Source organism: Gasterosteus aculeatus, chromosome 6 (genome assembly GCF_964276395.1).
Source record: "Gasterosteus aculeatus chromosome 6, fGasAcu3.hap1.1, whole genome shotgun sequence".
In the NCBI taxonomy this organism is placed as follows: domain Eukaryota; kingdom Metazoa; phylum Chordata; class Actinopteri; order Perciformes; family Gasterosteidae; genus Gasterosteus; species Gasterosteus aculeatus.
Genome location: NC_135693.1, coordinates 19,586,856 through 19,610,994, shown reverse-complemented (window position 1 = coordinate 19,610,994; position 24,139 = coordinate 19,586,856). Strand labels below are relative to the sequence as shown.

The 24,139-nt window shown below is 47.0% G+C and overlaps 2 protein-coding genes across 9 annotated transcripts; one reads left to right on the top strand and one right to left on the bottom strand.

Annotated features, from left to right (window-relative positions):
- Positions 1 to 573: 573 nt before the first annotated feature.
- Positions 574 to 7,129, bottom strand: lgalslb (lectin, galactoside-binding-like b). The gene is made up of 5 exons (XM_040169851.2): positions 6,596 to 7,129; positions 6,138 to 6,230; positions 5,954 to 6,042; positions 5,028 to 5,214; positions 574 to 3,679 (listed from the first exon to the last, which is right to left on the bottom strand). The coding sequence occupies exons 1-5, from the start codon at positions 6,626 to 6,628 to the stop codon at positions 3,536 to 3,538; spliced, it is 546 nt and encodes a 181-aa protein (XP_040025785.2). The 5' UTR covers positions 6,629 to 7,129; the 3' UTR covers positions 574 to 3,535.
- A 1,544-nt stretch (positions 7,130 to 8,673) lies between these two features.
- On the top strand, positions 8,674 to 22,645 carry abch1 (ATP-binding cassette, sub-family H, member 1). 8 transcript variants are annotated; one of them, XR_013467886.1, is made up of 20 exons: positions 8,674 to 8,770; positions 10,634 to 10,782; positions 11,897 to 12,056; positions 12,562 to 12,716; positions 13,773 to 13,880; positions 14,183 to 14,276; positions 15,447 to 15,521; positions 15,595 to 15,778; positions 15,889 to 15,985; positions 16,157 to 16,325; positions 16,410 to 16,510; positions 17,767 to 17,837; positions 18,070 to 18,119; positions 18,329 to 18,385; positions 18,487 to 18,557; positions 18,656 to 18,744; positions 19,348 to 19,582; positions 20,209 to 20,368; positions 20,526 to 20,630; positions 20,885 to 22,645. XR_013467886.1 is itself a non-coding variant. In XM_078104263.1 (20 exons), exons 1-20 carry the CDS (start codon positions 8,714 to 8,716, stop codon positions 20,989 to 20,991), a joined length of 2,163 nt encoding a protein of 720 aa, XP_077960389.1. In that variant the 5' UTR covers positions 8,674 to 8,713; the 3' UTR covers positions 20,992 to 22,645. The 8 variants fall into 8 exon arrangements, 6 of the variants coding, with proteins under 6 accessions (XP_077960389.1, XP_077960390.1, XP_077960391.1 ...); XM_078104263.1 differs by having other exon boundaries at positions 19,348 to 19,451; XM_078104264.1 differs by having other exon boundaries at positions 8,690 to 8,770; positions 10,637 to 10,782; positions 19,348 to 19,451.
- Positions 22,646 to 24,139: the final 1,494 nt, after the last annotated feature.

Sequence of the window (24,139 nt, the reverse complement as noted above, 5' to 3'; positions counted from 1 at the left end):
ATTGGGTGTTGAATCGTTGCATCTTTTCCCTGTCGAACGGTTTTATCTCAGATTTTACAGGAAGAAGCAGCTTGTTGTTTTGCAGTCTTTTATATTTAGCTCTGCATAATCCTAGAGACCTCTTTCTCTCTTAATTACTTATTAAATGTCATAGATCTAAGATATACATTCCAGAATATGAATATTTAAATATATGTGGTAGTGCAAACTAAACCTTTTGTATTTACTGACTAAATACGTCGTTGTCAAAAAGAAATACATATTTAAATTAAGCTCAGAAAAAAGTCTGTGTTGCGTTTACTGAAATAAAAACATATTGGTTATTGTTTTAATTCACCTTACAAGTTAACATACAAATTAGTGTGTATCTGTCAATTATAAAAATAAAATAACATTAATTGGATTCTGAATTTTTAAGGTGTTTCACTATATTAGTTTGAAGTAGTACACAATTATACTGAAATCTAGAGGTTTGTCATTTCAACGTTGTCAACCATGTCAACGTTTTCCCGCTAGTATGGTGAACCACAAATAAACACAAAAAGAAATCATTTGTATACAAAGACGCTGAAGTACGAGAACATTCCCAAAATCAGAAGTTTATTGGTTTGCAGACTAGCCGTTTCTTTTTTTATACAAAAGCACAAGGAGGAAATAAACGGAACATTTGGAGAGGTCTTTAATAAACACGTCACCTGAACACACAGATCGGTGACATCCAGAAGACAAAACAAGGTACAAACATGTTTTACCACCAAAAGAAAGGAATCTTTGTTCAATATGTCACATTTGACCTGTAAAGACGTAGATAAAAAAGCCTTTTTCAAGATGGCTTCATGTAAACAGCATAAGATAGTATGTTACCAAATACAGAAGGTGTGAGGTTACCACACACACACACGCTGGTTATTACACCTTAGAAGACAGATGACAACATGTGACAACCACACAATCTGTCATGTGGGTTTTTTGCACTTTTTAGGACCTCATTGAGCGTTAGATACTTTATTGTCGGGGGGTTTCAAAGATTTTCATTTGGAAAACTGGAATCCTATAAATACGAGGTTATAAAAAAAAGGCAAGTGGAAGTAAAAGTCTGCCCTTGAAAACACACGAAGAAGGAAAGCAAAACAACAGATCAATCTCTACTGGAATGAAAACTGGTAACTCAACGTGTAGTAACAACACAACTCCTTCATGAATATGAACGCACAAAGCCGAGGAGCAGGTCACCACACAGACACGCCTAGTCTCTAACGGGGGGGGGGTCATATTTCACACATGAACAGCATTTATAATCAGATTACAATCAGGATGACATTCAGTTGCACTTTTAAAGGGTGAAATGAGAATTAGAAGAACAGTTTAGAGGCGAGAATCATTTTGTGGCTCTGCAGGATCGTTGGATGTCACTGCGAGGCTCGAAGCACACGTACCCAACGTGTGGTTTTTACCTTCTCTGTTTTCTTTAAAGTGCGACAGTACCACATCCAGCAACCCAAAGACCGTCAACTGAAGAAACCAGAGAATATTTACATGAAAGAAGCTGCAGTCAAACAACTTTTGATGGTTTTCTTTGTTTAAAAATTACAAAAAGCATTTATTCTAAAATAAAATAATAATGATCAGAAAAAGTCTAATCTGCAACACATGCATGAAACACACTGCGGATTTATGATTATACATGATGAATATTAACATTATTACAGGTAACTTCACTAACAGTCAGTGTGTGTGTGTGTGTAAGCGCACGGAAAGACTCCCTGGTTTACTCCAAACTCCCAGCAGCAGGGAGGCGGATCAGATCCGAGCGGAAGGGTCAGAACCAGCTTCTTAAAACGTTTGATATGACCTTCGACCTCTCCAACCCTGACCAAGCTGTAGCCTTCCAAGAAGTTGCAAATAATGACTTTATCCGTGCTTAATAAACGCTTCACTCGTGTTCTATCATGATGATCAGAAGGCATTAATAGGAACAACGAACGGGTTGCCAGGTTTAGTTTTGTCTTCATAGCGTTTCTTCATGCAGCAGCCCGTCGACCATTTGCAGAACATGTTTACCGACATCTATAACTGAATTCATGCCAAACATAAAAGAAACACAAAAGGTTTTGTCACAACCCAAAAGCTGTTTTGATCAATAACAGCATCTATGAAAGTGTATCAATCATTAAAATAACATAAACTCATTCTATCAACTTCTAAACCTCGTTCTCTGGGCGTGTGACGGGAGATACTCTTAAGAGGCGTAAACAGACATTATACTTTAAAACTGTGACTTCCTTCAAAAGATCTGCTTGTGAGAAAAGCTGCTGGCGGCATTAAAACGAGGACATAACATCCGTCTGTGGAATGATGGAGGAAACACTAAGACTTCACTGTGAAAGGGACTATAAACTATAAGCACCGGCCATGACACCAAAAACAGACAGGAAGTAATAATTCTTTGCTTCACTATATCTTCTATGCTACTATAGAAACATGAATACTTTACATTCGATAGGCCAGCAGGACCTGATCACCTGCACACGCTGACCTCAGTTCATTCTAAACGGGTTCTGAAGAAAGATTATTTCGAATGAGAGTTAGTTGCATATTGGTCTATTGTTTAATTAGAGCTCGTCTTTGTCCTTCAGAGTAAAACCCACATAATTCTACTTCCTGTTCAGCCGCACAGGACGTAGTATCTTCAGGAGAAGTGATCGCTAATGCTACCGACACGCAGTGCAGTACGACATCTCGTCACGGTATAATCCTCGTTTCGGGGAGGATTTGGGTCGGTGAGACTGCGCCGTGTTACCATGACAACTGGGATAATGCAGCAGGGGGGCAGGGGAACCGCCTACGGAGCTGTGAGACGCATCGGCACAGAGAAAACACGTAATACAGCATTGAATTGAGAGCAGGATATTTGAGTCTTAGAGGAAATTATAAATGTAACTAATCTGAACAACCTGCAACACTTTCATGTTTGTGGCTCCGGATATTTGAAAAAGGTCAAGTCTGATTCTTTAGAATTGTGCAGGATTTGGGTCACAAACTGTGAACAGTGACTTTCTTTCAGCTCGATCAACATGCATTTTCCAGTTAATTCAATACGAGTTTATGAAGAGAAGTAAAATAAGTTCATTAGCTGCTCAGAGTGTGGAATTTGTTCCTGAGTAACTCCTGAGTTATTCCTCCATCCGTCATAGCACCACACCTGCCTCTACCCCGGCATGAAAATGAATGTGCTGTTAATAAGCTGTGACATCCCTGATCGGACCAGAACCGGGGCTACAAAGACAAAAACACATTTGTTCTCTAAAAGCATCAATAGAGAAGTAGGAGGGAATCAAAAGTTAGCAGAACACTACGTTGTCGCCACCGCAGCCCTTTCCCAGTTGTTATTCTGCTGCAGTGTTGCATGATGGGTTATGGATGACATCATAACAGGCGCAAACACGTGTGTGTGTGTGTGTGTGTGTGTGGTCAAGTCCTGGCCTCACACGCGCACACACATGAGAGGGGCGGGGCTAACGCGGGAGGGGCGGGGCTAACCGAGCTTGGTGATGTGTAGATCCCCTTGTATCTGCACCGCGTCGATGGAGGAGAAACATTTCACTTTGTGATAAAAGTCAAAAAGCTGGTGTCCGTCCACGAAGATGCGGAACCTCTGGTGCTCGCAGTGGATCTCGATCTGCAAGTGCAAAATAAAAGACTCATTATTGAATCAGTTCACAGAAGAGCAAAGGGTCTCAATCGAGTCTGACGGGTCGAAGTCTACGTTCATTCCACCTGCAGCGCCTCTCATCATCATGGGGAGAATAACAGCACAATCTGAGACGGAGATAAATCGAAATCACACAAACAGGGTTTCAACTCGTAGCAAACCACCAGAATTCTGTCCAATAAGCTGAAGGTGAAGCCTTGACACGAGCAGACGAAGGAAACTAAACTTGTGAACTCACTGCCACAGCAGAAAGCACACGTCTGACCACACGCCACAGGACTCCTCAGCGTGACCGCCTTAATCTGCTGCTCGCTCACAGGACAATGACGCCTCATCGGGGCCGCGTTGCGTAACAAGGCGCTGGGATCAGCTCTAGAGGGGAGGCTCTCTGCGTTAAAGGCCGGTACGTCCACGCCGGGAAGATATTTTTAGGGCAAACACCATATGCGTCATTTATGAGCATTTTGAGAATTATCAGAGCAGAAACGTCCTCGGGTCTCATGAGAATTACTTATCATGCGTGACACACAGCACATGACCCCGAGGCAGCACAGGGATGAGAAGCCGAGTAGATGGGTGTGATGTAGCAGCTCTATGAAGTTCCACTTTGCCCCTCAAGTTCCTCACTGCCGGAAAACATGCGATTTATTGGAATCAGGATAGAGATGATCACACCATAAAACGCATGTAGCGAACGTCGTCATGGTGACGTCGTGCTTTGATTTGTGCGATGATGTTATGAAGCCTATAGTTCAGCCATTCAATGCTTTTTGAAATATGGCAATTTTCTAGTTGGCTATTTTAAGGACGTAGAGACGCCTACATGTCACTGGTAGAGGCCTGTCAATCAGCGTGTAGCCCCGCCCCAAAGCATCCCCATGGTCTGTTTGACTCTACATGGACCATCGTTTACTAAATGAACATTGAACTTGAAACTTGAGACCATAAACTGAGGTTTACAATATTTACTGAGGGAATAAATCACAAGAGAAGTAGAGTCATTTCCTCATAGACGTCTATGGGAGCAGACGAGTCGCCCCCTGCTGGTCACTACAGAGAAGTAGAGTCATTTCCTCATAGACGTCTATGGGAGCAGAGGAGTCGCCCCCTGCTGGTCACTACAGAGAAGTAGAGTCATTTCCTCATAGACGTCTATGGGAGCAGAGAGAATGCAGCTTTAACTCATTTGTGAAGTTAACAAAATAATGGTCGTTAGGAAATAAGATTCAGGGGTTTAGGGAAAGGTAAACCGTAACCATGACAATGAGGAACAGAGGTGTCGCACAATCTTTGAAAAATACAAAGGAAACTTCACCCTGAAAGGCTGATCGGCGATGAAGGGAAAGTAGTCCGTGGACGCCTCCTCCACCGTCCACTTCCCGGAGATGCGGGCGCTGCGCAGGAACTGGCGGTCGGCAAAGCGGGCGGTGAGTTTCAGGGCCACGTCGTGCGGAGCCCCGTCCTTCTCTGAGTCTCGGCCGCAGGTCAAGCTCACGTCAAAACTGTGTATGTGGAGAGAGAGGTGGAGAGGGGTGGATGGGGGGTGGATGGGGGTGGTGGGGGTTCAGATAGGCAGCATATGAGTGAGTAATCCAGGATAAGTCACATGCAGAGTTCTGCTGCTGCAGACAAATTGTGTGTTAATTATGCATAATCCATGCTAATGGTTTGGGGTTTACCCCCTGCAGCTTTGCCTTCTGTGTGTGTGAGTGTGTGTGTAGACATGCTAACTAGACCATAATAATCATCATAATGATATCACATGTTATTTGTACAGCCGTTTAAAAGAAGGTCACAGGTCAAGGCAAGTTTGAAGTGCAGTTTGTTGAAAGAGGAGAGAGATGGAGAACGTCTGAGATGCTGGGGGAGATGGTTCCAGATTGGGGGGGGGGGACAATGGATAGATCTTGGTGGGAACAAAGGGAAGCCGTTTCTGCTGCAGCTCTCTGTCAGCCACGTGAACTTTGGCATGAAAACTAGTGCCAGCACAGCTTCTCAACGCGATGACGTCATGGAGCGGTTCCATTCCAGTTTGACACAAGTTTCCATGAAGGACACACCCAAACAAGTCTGCCCCCCCTTTCCCTCCCTGCTGTTTCTTTGGGGAACGCCCTGTCTCAGACACTTAAGAAGCCACCAGAGAGTCCAGATCCGACTGCTGACAAAGCTTATCTCTTTGACATGTTGAGAACAGAGAGATGATTGGGCCCTCGAGATAAGGAGCATTTAGTATCGCCTCACCTGTCTGGCTCCAGTTCGACGATGCCCATCACCATGATCTTCTTCCCGGGCCGCATGCCGCCCCGGATGCGCCCGCTGAACGGCACCGTCTGCACAGAGCGAAAGGGAGATAATTGTGTTTTTTTATTCATTAGCGATGCATCAAAAAACCAATACAGGACTTTTACAGAGACGGTTCTCGTACCAGAAGACGAGTTATGTCCCCCTTGTCAGGTGAGATGAGGCCGGGGTTCCCCGGCGAGTCGTTCAGGTGCTCATCCTCCACGTTCTTCAACACCTGTGGCAAAAACACACAACAACAAACACCCACCAGGTAAACGCGGGCTATAGAACGGGCCACAGCGGCCCGTTTATTGACCACGTTCCCCAACGATGACGACCTGGTCTGACATGTGAGCTCAAATTCATACAAACACACCGCAGTGTAACACGCACACACACACACACACACACACACACACACACGCGGCCGATACATTTCACCTCCAACATATCGGATTTCCCTCAACACGAAAGATTCTACCGGGAAAAAGCCGCGCGGTCGCTGCGGATTAAAATAATTCATCGGATCCGCCCCGCGCGCACCGGACGGGACGTGGACACAAGAACCCCCCCCCACCCTCCCCCCGACAACGTCCTCACCACTGCGTCCTTCTCCGCCGCCTGCACCGCCATCTTGAGCAGAAGAGCAGAGGATGCTGGTCGTCGCGCAGAGAGGCGGCCGGGCGGGGAGCGCGTGCCGTGCGCGCGTCGTGGCGCTGACTCAGGAGGACGTTCCCGTGCCTCCCTCCTTCTCCCCCCTTCTCCCCCCTCCCGTCTGATCCGGCCTCTCACAGCCGGCCAGCAGGACGTCTCTCTGGGAATGGATGCTGACGTGTGCTTGTATTATAATGACAGAGTTAAAAAGGCTAATGAGCACAAGGCCCCCCCCCCCCCGGACTCTCCGTATGGAATGCTGCCCTCGCGTGTCCTGAATGGAGGTTAATTGTGACACAACTCAATACTTTTGAATGATTAAACTCCCGGAGGCTATGAGTAGATAGAACGGACCCGTTTCTGCTCGGTCTGATCGCGTCTCACTGAATGGAACGCACAGACTGATTGTGCGCAAATACCCGTTTCTGTCACCTCTCCGTCCATGCGCGCACCGTGCGCCCCCCTCCTCCAGCGCACACGATGCACACACAATGCACACACGATGCGCACACGATGCACACACAATGCACACACACACACACACACACACACACACACACACACACACACACGCACGCGCGCGTAGACGTGTGCACACTGTGCGATGAGCTTCGTGTCTCTGTGGTTTGCTGGTGCATTCTGCTCCCCTGTGGACGTTTGACGACGTTACAAGGAACATTTTTAGAGTCCTGTTGCATTGCTGGTTGATGCATCCGCCGAATAAGACGTATTTATATGAAGGACGTCGCCTTCAGTTGGGTTACAGTCAAATTAAGAGATGTTGTCCCTTTTTATCCCTTTAGACTCATTTGACGTTTGACATCAGGGGGTTTTCAAACCATCGTGTGCGGTACACTTTCTCCTTATTATTCATATTTATTTAGATGTGTGCAGCAGCAGACATTTTTTTTGTCTTTAGGTGGGAAAAGATATAAGCAAAAAGTACTATGGCATAAAATATAAAAAAGTAAAGACTCGGTTATAGATGCTATTAAAACTATTTTGCACAATTTCTTAAAAAAAAAAATCAACCTCAAAATGTTACAGTACACTGGGTCTATAGTACATTAACATGCTTTTCCATAACTTTCACATGTCTTGAATAACACAACACTTATTCAATAATACTTTGAAATAACTAACACATAACATCACGTTTTACACATGTATGTCTATATGTTCATTATCCTGCTACAACATGTTTCTATTCCGTAAACCTACTTGTCTTATGTTTTATTGGTTTCATACTGAGTGTGAGGAGTCAGGACTTCGACTCAGGTGCAGAGCCATAAGGCAACAGAAACTTCTTTCCAGGTTTGGAATCTTTTACTAGAAAAATAAACTAATGCAAGAGAAAGGGTGCACAGGCAACGGCGGAATCCACACGCTCTTGTAGAAACAAAAAGGAAGAGAGCCTGGCAACGAAGTAGAAACAAGATTACCAAATACAGCACTGGGAATTTCAAACATGCACCTCTAGGAAAGACAAACGATAACCTGACACAGACAAGTGGGGAACTGAGGCTTAAATACAGGTGGAGGTGATTGCAAACTAAACTCAGCTGTGGGGAGAAACGAAGGGTGAGAAACTAGATACAGGAAGTGCCGTGGTTACAAAAATAAAAACAGGAAGTTAATCTTCACTGTCTCTTCGAGTCGTCACACTGAGCTGGTTGAATGTGGTCAATTAGTTGAGTCCCTCCTTTAAACATCCGTCCTCAGGGACTAAAGTGACGAGTCTCTGCTTGATTCCCTCCAGGGAAGAATAACTAAAACCGAACCAAACCCCCCCTCAAGATTCAAATTACTGACAGGGACCACGAGATCAATCACGTGACGTTAATTGATTTGAACCGCGTGTTTCTCCCACCAAAAAAAACAATAATAAAATAAAATTTCTAATCAAATAAAAACGCTGAACGTGAAGCATCGTCATGTGATCTGGCCCAGAATCAAATCATACATGTGAGCATCCCCCGCCCCCTCTGTTACTCTGCTCCCCCCCCCGCCTCCCCCCACCTCCTCCCCCCTCCTCCCACCTCCTCCCGCCTCCTCCCTGCCGCCATGGACGCGGAGGCTGCCGGTCGGGATGCTGCGGACTTCACCGAGCTGGAGGAGCGGGTAAGATGCTTCTGGGTTTTTAGGACCACAACAAAAAAACCCTGCTAGGATTAGAACGTCATGCGTGTGCGTGCGTGCGTTATGCACGCACACGCATGCCGCACGCACACGCAGATGCACATGCACATGCACACGCAGCAGCGCAGCGATGCATGCGGTCTTTTTCCTTCGACACTTCGTAAAAACAATCAGGGGACGGAGGGGCGTCATGGTTTAAGAGAAATGCAGAACCGGGAGGGGGCGGGGCGGGAGGAGGGGGGGGGGGGGGGGGGGGGGCAGCGGCGCGCACATCCTCCCGTGTGACGCGCAGAAGTGAAAGTGCAGCAGCTGATCGCCGGGAGGACACCGGCCGAGGCTCTGCTCAGGACCGGCGGCGCGGAGGCCTCTCTGCGCACCGGAACCGGGGAGATCTGCGCGCGTCCCCGTCAGGCCCGTTTTTTCTTGCGCTTTGGCGGTGACGCGACTTTGGCAACGACTTGGCGGGCAAAGGTAGGAATGTTTCCTGATCAGCAGAGCAGAACAGAAAGAGGGCACGATCAGATGGGAGAGGTTTCTGACGAAGTCACCATATATATATATCTATATATTTGTTAAATTATAATATCAGCCTGTTGTCAGAGCGATGGATGCTTGCAGGAGAGCCCTTCTGAATCCGGATGAGATGCTTGAAATGTCAGCTTCCACAGCCCGGTGGGATTCCTCGGCTGAGATGATTTAGAATGTGGAAAATCAAGGGAATCTGACGACTTGCTGTGATCATTTATTATGGGATGGTTTTTGTTTACAAATGAGCACGTTGTGTGTGCGTGCGTGCGTGTGTGTGTGTGTGTGTGTGTGTGGGGGGGGGGGGGGGTATTCTTCACAATAAGGCGCGCGTTCTCCTCATGCCATCCAGTAAACTGAACCTGTTCCTCCACTTCTCGTCTGTGGGCGGAGGTGTTTGTTTCGTTCTCTTCAGTCTGTTGACTCTCTCATCAGCTCTTCATCCCTTTCCACGTTTCCTCTTTTCTACTTTTTGATTTGCCTCCATCGTCTCTGAGGGTGAGTGTCTGCTTAGATGGTACTACTGATTCTGTATCTGTTCTTACGGGTTGTGAACATGATCACAACCCGCAGCCTGTAATTACACGAGATGTGTCTTTGTGTACGTTTGTGTGGCCAACGCAGCCAGATGTGTAATGAAAAACTCAATGGAGAATGACAGCTGCTGGATTATAGTTAGTTGGAGGACTATGGGAGAAGCCGTCATTAGAGATTACCGAGCAAAGGATTGTTTTCACAACCCAAATACGTTGTCTGCTGCAGCGCGACGGGATGCAAAGAAACCAGCAGGAATACCGGAGTAACAGAGAGTTGTTTCAGTGCGTCCAAACGCCAGATTCATCTTGTTTTCTTATAAGAAGACGGCCTGAATATGTTTAGAAACCACCTCCAACCCGACAGATGGAGCTGCAAAGTCTTGCACAGGAGTAAAACGCTTTGCAGGCCCCTCGCTGGGATGTGCTCGCTCCATCCGCGCACACCGGGTTCTTGTGAACCTGAAAGTTTTGGTCTTGAACATTGAAAAATACAACAATGTATTCAAAATATAACGATGTGGACATAAAGTATTTTCAGGTTAATATAGTTTTTACAAAATCTTTTTTCTATCTTCACTTAAATATATTTTTTGATATTCGCTTTTTTATATTTTACGTTTGCAGATTTTCAAATTTTTTAGATTTAAATCTTATATTTTCAATTTTCAGATCTTTTTTTCACATTCAGACATGAGCAGGGGGCGGGGCATCAACGGAGAGGGGCGGGGCTTCACAGGCACAAACCAGAGAGGGACATTTCCTCACATGTCGTCCCCTCTTCCAGCAGACGGAGGGCAGCATGAAGGTCGATCTGGAGGCGTCTCCGCCCGGCGGACCGGAGCCGCTGGCCATCCAGTGCCGAGACGTGTGCCGGTCCTACGGCAAACTGAAGGTCCTCAGCAACTTGAACCTGACGGTGCCACAGGGACACATGTGAGCGCACCGACTCAAACATCTGGACCGCTCTTGATTCGGCCTCGTGATTAAAGCTGGACTGGGATTTTAAACCCATCTGGTCAATTAAAGCCAAATTCTATTGCAGGGGACAAAAAAGGCAGCTATTTGGAATACGGGGAAGTAGAGGTGAGAAAATAAGGTGTGAAAAGCTCCCTCCACCCAGCTTTTATTACAGCGAGTATTGTATACCTCCATCTCCCCCCGGTAGCACTAAACAGGCAGTGGGCTCTGCTCCCAGTTAGCCGGCCTGTTCCCAGCATGCTGATGAGTCATTTACTGCAGCCAGTCTGAGGAAGGAGACGAGCTTTTCTCACTGGTTTCCTGGAACACTTTTATTTGTAGTTAGTGAGCAGAAGAATCTGCTTTTTTAACAGCGTCCATGGCCTGCTCGTCATACTATACAAGAGAGAATATCGATCCGACATCCTACTTTATTTTTATGCTCAACAATCACACCTCAAAGAAGCACACAGTTCACAACACCAAGTACCTCCTGCATTGATCTGACTGATGATAAATGGTGGTTCTGTTCCGTCTGTACTGAGCAGCCTGATGAGAGACAGCAGAGTCTAACATCTGCTTTCTAATAGATAATCGCAGCGTCCCTCCTGTTGTTTAGTCTGACTGTAACCGGCTTTATCTCACACAGTCATCTGGTATCGACTTCCTCTGTGAGAGCTACAGAAGGGGAACTAAAGCTCCTTCTATATCTGACTCCTTGTGACCGGAAGTGGAGCGTTTTCACTTCACGTTTGTAGAGTCTGCTCACAAATCCACACGGCGCTTACTCTTAACGAACAGACCGTAAACATGCGGCTAATGATTATGTTCTTTGTTGATCCATTTCGGCATCAATCGTCTAGTTGCTTGTTCTATAAAATGTCTCCTAGAGCCTCAAAGGTCTTTTTGTGTCCAGAACTCAAAGCTATTCTGTTTGCCGTCGTAAAGGAGTGAAGAAACTACTAATTATCCAATTTAAAGCAGCTGGAATCAGATAAATAGTCATCTGACAACCAATAAATCCAAACACAAACTGTCAAAGCTGTTTGCTCTACTTTTAACTGAAGATGCTGTGGATTCTGCGTTGCAGTTACGGCCTGTTGGGGCCCAGTGGATGTGGGAAGACCACGCTGCTGAAATGCATTGTGGGAACCCTAAAGATCTCGCGGGGTCACATCTGCGTGCTGGGGAAGCCGCCCGCGTATCCGGGTCACGACGTGCCGGGGAAGATGGTCGGGTACATGCCGCAGGTACCCACACATCTGTACACATGTGTGTTTTTCTTTATATGTCGCAATGTTACAAATCTTTTTCTTTGCTTAACTGAACTTCAATTAAAGTTTAATTACAGTTGAATCGATTTTAAACTTCGGCTGCACAGTTAGCTGCATGGCTCCGGGCCTCCGTCGATGAGTGTGTCTCGTTACTGTCGGACACCCGATGAGGCCGATCTCACACACACGCACACACACACACACAGGGTGAAACCCTCGGCATCACATTCGTCCTCGATGGGAAGCAATGTGACACCTCACCTGTAGCAGCGGGACCGTGGCGCTGGAGTCCGGTGTCACAAAGCGGAGGAATTCATTGACCTGCTTGGACGGCAGTAATACACAAAGTGTCACATTCATTCACCGTTACAGAAAAATGCATCATCCCGGTGAGGAGAACGTGCGTAAAACCTGTTGCTGACTTTTAGAGTTCATTCAGTAGGACTTTCCTCCCCTCTGGGTTCGTCTTTGCGTCCAACAGGAGCTGGCGCTCTACAACGAGTTCACCATCAGCGACACGCTGACCTTCTTCGGACGCATCCACGGCCTGACGTGGAAGGAGACCCGGGCGCGCATGGATTTCCTCGTGGACTTCCTGGATCTCCCTCAGAAGCACCGCCTGGTGCGAAACCTCAGGTGAGAACCAGGAGGAGGAAGTCGTGGACGTTGATGGACAGGCAGCAGTACGAGTGGTGCCGAAGCATCTCTACCGTCCTCTGAAGGATGTGCACGCCTCGTCAGTGTGACATTTTCTCTTTAAGGAACCAGGCACAGTCCCATGAAGTCAAAGGTCAGCGTTTGGAAGCTCCACTGAGACAGCTTCTCACGCTTTTTCTCATTCGCTTCACGGAGGAATGTTGAAAAAGCCCAGAAGCCTCATTCTGAAGCCGCACAAGGACACGTTCAAGCAATACAAATACAAAATAGGGCATTTGGCATTTGGCCAAATATTTGTGTCAGCTCAAAAAGTTATTTTTGAAAATGAGGCTGAAGATGTGAGAGAGAATGTTGCTTTATGTCTGTTTTTATCTAAATACTTTATATGTGTTATTCTAAACAACAAAACAACAAATCAGGAAATCAACAGAGAACGATGACCTACAATGAACACAAAAGACAAAAACAATTTAAATCAAAATAATAATAATATTATGAAATTGTGCTTGATTTGCTGAGTAAACATTTGCTAATTGTAAATTATTTAAATGATCCTTTATTTAAAAAAATAACATTTCCTATTTATTTACTTCTATTCTATTTATTTAATTTCTTATTTATTTTTATTTTGTATTTATCATCTTTTAAAAAAAATCTTTTAACTCTCTTCATTCATCTGGGTTTCTATTGTTGTTATTGTCGTGCTGTTATTCATGTCCATACACGTGACTGAGCTGAATCTATTGACCGTGAAAAGGAGTTTTTGTTTTTAAAGACGATCTTGTGACCGACTGCTCTGACTCACTGGTTGTTGACACCGTTCTTTGTCTGACTTTGTATGACAGACGCTCCTGGTATGAACAACACAACACGGCGTGTCGTACCTGTTCTTTCACTAACCTGTAATACAGCGCACCGCCAATATGAAACAAGGTTATGAAAGATAGAATAAAGCACCCGGGTCCTGCTGTTTTGTGTCTGAGATTCAACTGGCTTGACCTTTGACCCTTTTTGCCCCCCCCCCGGGTGTCCCAGTGGCGGTCAGAGGCGGCGGGTGTCCCTCGGAGCGGCTCTGCTGCAGAACCCAGAGCTTCTGATCCTGGACGAACCCACAGTGGGAGTGGACCCCGTGCTCAGGGCCAAGTAAGAAACGCCTCAGCCGATCGTATGATGTCGTCCGTTTGTCATCACTGTCGGTATTCCTGACGAAACAAAACACCCAGATCAAAATGTGACCACGTTACTGTCGACTATTTATTAGTGAAACTTCCTCTCATCTCCATGTGATCCGTGACGTCTGTGGTGCTTCTTCAAGGGCAGCTGCAGTCTGCACTAAAGTGAAGAGAAAAGAGTCATGTGACCGTGGGGGAGTTCCTGTATAGCCTAACATGTCATGTGACCTTGTGTCGTTACGTAACGCGTTGCTGTTTTTCTCTCCTCTGCAGGATCTGGCAGCATCTGGTGGAGATAGTGAAGACGGGGAAAGTGTCCGTCATCATCACCACGCACTACATCGAGGAGGCCCGGCAAGCCAACGTGGTGAGAGGGTCCACACATGCATGAACACACAGGGAGAGACAACGCACACAAACACACGGCAACAAGGGTCGTCTCACTCACTTCATTAAAAAGGTCTTACAGTGTATGCATGCGTGTGTCGTACTCCTATTTGCACAGAAATCTACTGCAATAAATATAATACAGCACAAATAAGCACACAATAAGCCCGTAGCGCCACGTTGATACGCCCCCCCCCTTCACTCACTCCATAAGGCCAGTTATTGTTCACCAGTAATCCTCTTTGAATATTTAGTCCGTCACATGTGTGCGTTTGCACTGTGGAATGGTTTTCTTCTTAAAAAAAAACGATATCTGGGAATTACAGAAGCTATAAAATCACTTTTGTTGTTTGTGATATTTTTCAAAAAGCAACACATGAATGTATGTGAGTTGCTTCAGCTGCAACATGAAGCAGATTGTGGTTTTAAATGACCCGTCCGAGTTTATATGTACTGAAACTCTTCATTACCAGACGAACAGGGGTCAGAGGTCAACCCAGGTCTGACTGCTCAGCTGGAGCGATCGGTTGGATATTTGGGGGGAGGAACGAGTAACACCTGGTCGCTATTTATTATTCCTCCTTTATTGTTAATGAGGGCTTAGATGCAAGGCCGTAACCACGTGTCCCCCCCAATATGCAGCAGAAAATACCAATCTGCCCCCCCAATATGCAGCAGAAAATACCAATCTGTCCCCCCCAATATGCAGCAGAAAATACCAATCTGCCCCCCCAATATGCAGCAGAAAATACCAATCTGCCCCCCCAATATGCAGCAGAAAATACCAATCTGCCCCCCCAATATGCAGCAGAAAATACCAATCTGTCCCCCCCAATATGCAGCAGAAAATACCAATCTGTCCCCCCCAGTATGCAGCAGAAAATACCAATCTGTCCCCCTACATGAATTCTGATGGCACTTTTTCTAACACAGGCCTTCCTCACCTTTTAAGGCACTTTGTGCTAAATATCCCAATATTATCATGAGCAGTAGTTATAATTAAAGAGGACCAGACGAGACGTATCTTCTACCTGAGCGCTAAGGCTTCCCTCACGCCTCTGATGTTCATGTGTGTTCAGGGGCCTCTTTACTTTTACTTCAGGGTGAACTGAGTGTTCCTTAGATAAACCTCCTCCTGTGGTTCCTCCAGGTGGGTCTCATGAGGAACGGACGCCTGCTGGCTGAAGGACCTCCAGACGCCGTCATGAAGCAGCACAGCGCCACGGTGAGTTCTCGGGGTGGGGGGGTAAACAAGGTGCTTGGCGTGCACATCTCACACACACAGCTCTCTGCCTCAGACCCTTGAGCACGCCTTCCTGCGGCTGTGTGAGACGTCCGACCAGAGCGGCGCGGAGCGGGGTCCCTGTCCGCCGGGGGGGTCGCTGGAGGGCAGCCAGTCTTTCGAGTCCGCCCGGGACGAGAGCAGGCCGATCCTGGGGGTCGGACTGGGGGGGGCCGCGCAGGAAGTGCCCTCGTATTCAGGTACGAAACACCCCAAAAAGAGATGTTTGTGGAGAGGTGAAATGTGTGTTTACTCCGTGTGTGTGTGTGTGTGTGTGTGTGTGTGTGTGTGTGCGTGTGCGTGTGCTCAGTGGACTGGAAGGTGCGAGTGCGACACGTTCTTCCCAAGTGGAGGAACATCGCCGCCCTGATGATCAAAACGCTGGTGCGGATGAAGCGGATGCCGGGGTGCGTCCAAACCCAAACATCGGGGTCTTAAAACAGCACTTTAGTTCACTTTATGCAGCACATTTATTTGCCATTTTACTCATAACACCAGGTTATCACCGCAGATGACCTTTTACCTTTTGATCCTCAGCGAGTGACCTCGTAACCGGCGTCCTGTCGATCCCCCCACAGCTCGCTGTGTTTCCAGTTCCTGCTGCCCGTCATCCAGGTGTCCCTCATCTGTTTGTGTATCGGCGGGGACCCGGAGGGGGTCCAGGTCGCCGTGGTGAACAACGAGACCTCGCCCTCGGCCTTCAGCCACTCGCTGCTCTCCTTCCTGGACAACGCCAGCGTGCACCAGGTGCGGGCGGGGAGAGCGCGTTGGTCGGGGCTGGAGTCTGAGGGGGGGTGAAGCGTATGAACGGCTCTGTGTTCACATCCACAGGTGCCCTTGTCCCACGCGGAGGCGTTCGATGGGATCTATAACGGAGAGTACTGGGGGGTCATCGGCTTCGGCGAGAACTTCACCAGCTACCTGACGAAAAGGTGAGAGGGGGCGGGACTTGGGCTTGCTCTGCTGCACATCGGTTGGTTAAAAAGTCCAAACAATGCGTGTGGTGGTTTCTCTTCTTGCTTTGACTTTTGCTTAGTTCCTCTTTTGCGCACATTTAGAATTTACCGAAATAGGGACGCAGAACTTGCTTTCATCCTCACCTTGATGTCACCTGACGTGTTTGTGGATCAGCTGTGTGTGTCTTTGTGTGCGTGTGTGTCCTGTTCTTGGTTGCAGCTCAGCAGCGATCGATCACACGCTCATCGTCATTAAAACAAGGGAGAATCACTTAAAGCCATAAAATGAGTCTATATGAATAAAGGTGAATCAAATGAAGTCATTTCTAGACTTTATAGAGTGATTCATTAATAAACAGGATCAGTTGATGATAAAACTCTACGAAGGCATCATCTGTTTACAGCACATTAATGATATTATAATTGTGTCGTCGTGGCGCAGGGGTTAGAGAAGGTGTGCTGGGAAGCACAAGGTTGGTGGTTCGATTCCAGGCTGCCCTATGTTCCATGTCGAAGTGTCCCTGAGCAAGACACCTAACCCCTAATTGCTCCCCGGGCAAAAATGTGAAAAAGCCGTGTGTTTAAAGTGTTATGTAAGTCGCTTTGGATAAAAGCGTCTGCTAAATGACCTGTAATGTAATAATTATAATGATAATTGTTGCGAATACGTTGAAAGTTTCTATACAAATTACTGAATCAAAGGAACATAATTTGTCACAAAGAAATCCAAAATGAAGAAGCTTCCAAATGTGCAAACTTAAATATATTCATGTTTTAAAATCACATGTCTGTCCAGTAAGGCCGAGATCCTCCTTGTGGCAGTGGCAAGTGGGTGGCATCAAACTTGAGAGCCCCACCCCCTACACGGAACCCGCCGGTCCAAACCTAAAATTAGCCTCTGTAATAAGAAGACGGGGGCTCACGTGTCTCAAATAAAATTAAATATTTACAGCAGCTGACCTGTCGTACAAATAACAGTTGTTTCTGGGAAAAATTGGCTCCTCCCACCCAGCGTGCCGTCGTGACGCCGACTGATTTACTGGCGATTGCCGCTGCCTGCCACAAAGTTGCCACCCACTTGCCACTGCCACAAGGAGGATCTCGCTGTCACTCTGTCTGTCTCCTAGCGTCTCACGCGATGTACCCGTGAGACAATATGCAGCACCTTGACTCTGGTTAATCTCTGTGCTGAATCCTGGATGTGCTTCGGGTGTTGACTCTGCTTCCTGCAGGATGATGCAGCGGCAGGTGTCCAGAGAGGTGGTCGACGGAGGGTCGCTGCACGTCTGGCTGGACCTCACTAGTGAGACGACTCAGTTTGTGCTGTTTCTGCACTAAACTAGTCACTTCTATTACTTTTGCATTGGGAATGGACTTAAAGGAGCGATTTAGAGAAGCTTAGGAATGGAGTGGTATTATTGGAAATGTGTTTCGTGAGATGAAATTGCGTATTTCATACATTAAAAGGATTAATGTGGAGTGACAGGAGGAATAAACACATTATACTTGAAGGTTATGTTCATGTTTTTGTCTAGATGGACAAATCGCCTTAATGCTGCAGAAGAAGCTACATGAGGCCTTTCAGGTAAATAAATAAAGTTATGCCGTGTTTCATTCATAAAGAAAACGCTTGGCACTAAAGCTTATTTTTTATTATGTGATCTTATTCATTTCATTAAAGTCCTGAAGTGTTTTTAATCCAGGTTTCACCCGGTAAATGTATTTATCTTGGCTATATTTATTAAGCATTATTTTACCTAATTATCTTTTACCCGTTTGTTTGTTCTCTTGCAGACTTTTGTGGATAATAAATTGGGAAGTTTGTCGTACCTGGTCGCTCTACCAATAAAGGTGAAGAACTGAACTATGAAATAATAACAACACATAATTCATAATAAATACATTTATAATTATCTGTAACTGTCTGTGTGTTTCTGCTACGTTCTCTGCAGTTTGAAGAGCCGATCTACGGAAGCCTGAACACAGACTTCACCACCTTTGTGACGCCCGGAGCTGTTCTCAGGTCAGTGCTGCGTCTTTTTATGAATGAACCAGCAACCTCTCAGCGAGACATCCTGCCCCGTGACCTCCTCTTCCTTCCTCCTCTACCTCCTCCTCCAGCATCACCTTCTACCTGGCCGTGGGTCTGACGGCGCTCTCCTTTGTCCTGGAGAGGAAGGAGGGGCTTCTGGACAGGTGCTGGGTCGCAGGTGAGGGGTCAAAGTTCAAAAAGACGAGGCCCGTCTGCATCCACCAAACCCCTTAGATTACATTCCACTTTGTTGTCATTGCACAGGGTCTTAAGTAAGTGTAGAGTAACAGAAACATAATTGATTTACAATGAGTGAAAGAGTCACGGGTGTGAATGCACTGTATACAAGTATATGCAGGATTAACATACTCTGAGAAATATAAAGTGAGAACAAGCAGTGCAGGTATAAGTAGAGAATATACACCAAGCTTTTAAAACCGTCACATGTGTGGGTGCGTGCTCCAACATGCCTGTTGGAGAGGTTTTATTTCTAAATGCACTGTTCAGCTTCATAGAAGGGACGGACTTGACTCCTCTTAAGGGTTAAAGTTATTTCCGTTTGCATGGATCCTTTGGGGGAGAAAATCCCCTCAATAACTCAATAGCTCAATTACTGCTTATTTCAACCAGTGTGACTCTACGTGTGGCCACCAGGGGGCGTAGAACGACCGGAGCAGTCACGGGGTTGTTTTGGTCATAACTCGTCCCTCACGTGGAATAATAAATTGTGGTGTCATCTCACGGCAGAACAGTGAGGCGTGTTCTTTGTGCCGCGTTGCAGGCGTGAGCTCCCTGGAGACGATGCTGGCTCACCTCTTCTCTCAGCTCTTTGTCATCAGCGTCCAGATCGTCCTGCTGCTGCTCTTCATCCTGCTCGTCTTCAGGGTTCGACACAAGCACACACTGACGCACACTCCTCCGGCAACGCGACACGTTCCCGCTGTGTGTGTTCCTCTGATCCCCTCTCGTTGTAAATGAACGGCTCCTGATGACGTTCCTGTTTAACAACGACGCCTGTGAGGAATCATCTAAAGCCTCTGCTGCTTGTTTAGATCTTTAAGAATAAAACAAATCAGCTCTTCCGTCCAAAAACACTTTAGTAACCACAACGCAAAGGAAGTGTGCGCTTTCCCGCGCACTCACAACTCTTTTCATCCCGCGGGACATATTTATGTTAACGGTGAAACTCATGGTTACAGATGTTCTGCAGAGGTGCTGCAAACACTCATGACTGGTTCAGACTGGAAACACGAGAGAATCCGTTCAGTGATTCAGCGTGTGTGTGTGTGTGTGTGTGTGTGTGCGTGTGTGAGTCCAGAGACTCCACCGTGACGTTAGCCTCTTCCTGTGCGGGAGCGCTTCCAGGGGTCGCCACGACAACAGTCTATTTTAGCCCGTTGTCACGGGAGACGGATGGTGTCTCAACGCACCGAGGACAAGCGTGCACACACACACACACACACACGCACACGCACACACACTTTGTGCACTTTGACTCTTGTGAGGTTCCTCTCTTTGTGGAGGAACAGTGCAGAGCGCCAGTTGTTATTCACCGAGTCAGCGTTTCACTCACGATGGACGGTCTAAATAAAGAAAAGGATTCTTCCTTTAAACCCTTAAACCTCTCATCTTCCCTCTCTAGCTGCCTAATGAAGGCTCCTTGGCGCTGGTCGTGGTCCTCATCGTGCTGCAGGGCATCACTGGCATTTCCTTCGGCCTCGTCATCTCAGCCGCCATCGACGACGAGCAGAGCGCCAACCAGGCCGCCCTCGGAATCTTCTACCCCAACCTCATCCTCAGCGGTGTGTGTGTGTGTGTGTGTGTGTGTGTGTGTGTGTGCGTGTGTGTGTGTGTGTGTGTGCGTGTTACACCGTCCAGCAGCTCTGGACAGAGCAGTGGGGGACATGTGACCAGGGGGCCGTGCTGTAACAGCAGCACCTGCGTGTCCTGTGCTTCCAGGTATCATCTGGCCGGTGGAGTGTGTCCCGTATCCTCTCCGCTACGTCAGCATGGCTCTTCCTCAGACCTACGCCTCCGAAGCCCTTCGCTGCATCATGTACAGAGGTATTTTTAATGATATGTTTATGTAATGCACCAAGAGTTCCTTGTCTGTAAAAACATTTTATACTTTAGCATAAGGACCAGAAACCGGGGAACCGATTATTGTATCAACAAAGATTGGCTTTACTGATGCTCCCGGTCGGCCGGTTGTTAGCTGTTTCCGGGCCTCCATGCTAAGCTAAGCTAACATGTCCTGCAGCGCGGGGCGCCTAACGAGTCTAAAAAAAGGTGAGCGTAAAGCCCCGCCTCCCCCACAGGTTGGGGTCTGTCCCAGATGATGGTGTGGCGAGGCTTCGCCGTTACCTTGGGCTGGAACACCTTCTTCCTCGTGCTGGCCACGGTCATCCTGAAGCTCAGGACGTGACGGCGCTCTCTCCGCCTCCCTCGGGCCTCCCGCCTGCCGACGAGTTGCCAAGCAGCGGCTGCACGTCAAAGCACAGGAGGCCGAATACGTACATGCACAAGGTGAAAGTATGTGTTGGACACCTCGTGTTCAATGAGGAACCTGTTTTGTTTCTATGTGCAGCTTGTCGGAACTTTTCGCTCTCAGAAATGCACCAGCTCAGGGTCACGTGCTTCCATGCGCCGGCCCCTCCCTTCATACGCTTTGAGCGTAAACTACAACTCTACAGTACATCTGCATTATAGAGACGTTGTATGTACGTATCAATATGAGTCTGAGCACAAAACATGTTGTTGTCTCCAAGAAAATGTGAAATAATATGTCATCGGTTTGCTTCAAGTTGTTGTTGCTTTGCGTCCTGTGAACCAGTAAAGCGTTTAAAAGTACGGACCTCTGCAAATGGTCAAAGACGTTCTCCTCGTCATCGTTTTTCAGTTCAGGCTGATGGCGTCCTGCCTAACTCGTGTTTGTTGCCTGCTGGACTGCTGGGTGGTTGGATTTGCTGGCGTGAGTGCAGGCTGCTCTTCTCACAGCTGAAGCTCTTCAAGCCCTCTGATAAATACGTTCTTTATTTTCAAAACTTTGTTGGCATAAAGCACACAGGAGGAGTTCTGTTCAGGATGCACAGTCCAGTAAGGAGGAGTAACACGCACTCCTAACAATAAAGCTGCTCAACAAGAACCGTTTAGGTTCTTTGGCTCTCAGTTGGTTCCACCTTTATAGCTAGAGCCACCTGTGAGAGGCTCCAACCAGAACCCTGTTTCAGATTGTAAGTAATCTACTCCTGTTGCATTGGAGGTACAATCTGCATATCTCTAAATCAAGGGGCTCCCTGTCCTGTTCGTCTGCGCCCAGCAGCCAGTAGGCCTGCTGCTTCTACAGCCAAAGAAGCAGCAGATTTAGCATCACACGTTGTGCCATAAAAAAAGGGGTTTGTATGCCTTTACATTAATCTGCACGCACGCCAAGCACACTGGAACATTTCGTTAATGCGTTTAAGTCGGAGGAATCAAACGCTTACACCAGCATATGTTCCAAAGTGTTTGTATTACATATTGTTTATATCAAGGCGCTGATTTGCTCTGTGTTTCCCTCAACGGGAGAAACGGAGGCTCTGCGCTGGATGACGTCGTGGTCTCGCGCTGCCGTTAGAGGGTGAATGTGTGCGTTTTAAGGGACGTTGTGTTCTCGTTTGGGATAAATATGTGAGGATGTTATGAGGTTTTTTTTATCTGAGCGAGTTCTTTGTGCCCAACTCGACTCCCCATGAAGTGCAATCTCAGCGCTTACGCCAACGTATGCACAAGATTTGGTAATATTGTGAGTAACCTTTTTAGTTTTCTCTGGGTATGTAATCTCTGTATGTTTTTGCGAATTTGCTTCAAAACCTACAAAACTGACTCACTTTGATGTAAAAACATCCTGTGGAAATGATTTTAAAGATGTACATGAACTGCAATTATACTACTGACACAGTATTTCAAAATAAATCTAATTACATTCTTTTTAAACAAAACAAAAGAGAACAGAACAGAAATGTATCATACCAACAGCTGAATGAGGATTTCGGTGTTTAATTGGAATTGTGAAACTTGAATAAACGACATGAGAACTGCGTGGTCTCGTTATGTGGGTCTCGTTGGGCAGCTCACACCTCCACCCCCCCAAAGCTGCAGACAACACCCTACTATTTGGTCTTGTTCTGCATTCAAAGTGCTGCCAGAATGCCCCCCCCGCCCCCCCACCTCCTCTCCCCCCCCACCCTCATCCACCTGTGGTTGTTTCACAAACACCTTCAGGCCACTGACGACCGGTTCAGTCAATGGCATCACTTGCATCACTGTGTCGCTGGTTACCACGGTGATGACTCTGAGGCCTCCGGTAGAATTTAGAGTTGACTGTTTGACCTTTGTGTACGTGTGTGTGCGTGTGTGTGCGTGTATGTGTGTGTGTGCGTGTGTGCGTGTGTGTGTGTTTGTGCGTGTGTGGGGTGTGCCGTGTTATTGTGCGATAGTTTCATGCTCTTGGGTAATGAGTCTGTGTTACCAAACTGAACACACAGCGTTTATTGCGTAACTCATTTATTTATATGAATTGTTTCCATTTGAACGGCCCGAGTCTTGAGAGCCAAATGAACAGCGGAATATCTTGTAACCTGTTGAATCCCAGAGGAGGGTAATCAATCAAACATCACAGAGGAAGAAACGGACCAGGATGCTCCACTGTTTCTCTAACCGAGATTTATCGTAAAGTTGTCCACATCTGGTTACCATTTACCCATAATCATTTTCAACACGCCATGTGAGTTTTATTATTTTATTATTTTCCTTAATTCAAACGGCTGCTTCAAGGAAACGGCTGCTTGGGCCACAAAGAGGAGAGATATGTGGAATAAAGGCTCAGATGACCACGTGATCCACAGGCCCAAACCAAGTGAACTTTTACTGCTATAAATTACATTAAACCTTTAGGATGTCTGGTATTTTTTCAACATCCTAACAATGCATTTTTCTGCAGAAACATTTAATTTTCGATTGTCCAATTTGGCGAAAACACCATTTATCTCAGCTGCTGCAACCAACAGCCGGGAAGGGAAAGCCCTTCCTGCCAGTTGGCCTCCTCTCGTCTTGGCACGTTTTCCTTCTTCTTTTTCTCACAACCAGTTAACACCCGCTTGTATTCGCCGTTGCCAAATCAGCTGTTGCCTGCATCTGTGTGTCCGGTCGAGCTTACTGCAGAAGCCCATCTGGAGCGCGTTACAGCCCGGGACTACGTGCAGATCCCGTGTAGCACTGTCTCACGCACACAGACAGGTACAGTTGTGACTCTTGGTGTTTCGGGGGGGGGTGGAGGGAGCAGCACCACAGTGCATCCATTCACAACCCGAGCAGAGAGGGGAGAGTGGAGGCCTCGCTCCCCCGGTCCGGTCGCCTCTCTGCGCCTGCACTGAGATATGCTAAACACTCTGTAAACACTGTCCTGTCCATGGTTACAGTCGCCATGGCAGCGCGACAACAGCGCCGCGGCCCGGCCCCTCGAACGGGAGCGGGAGGGTGCTGTTATTTCACATTTGGCCGCGTTTCTATCACACAACCAGTCACACGGCAGG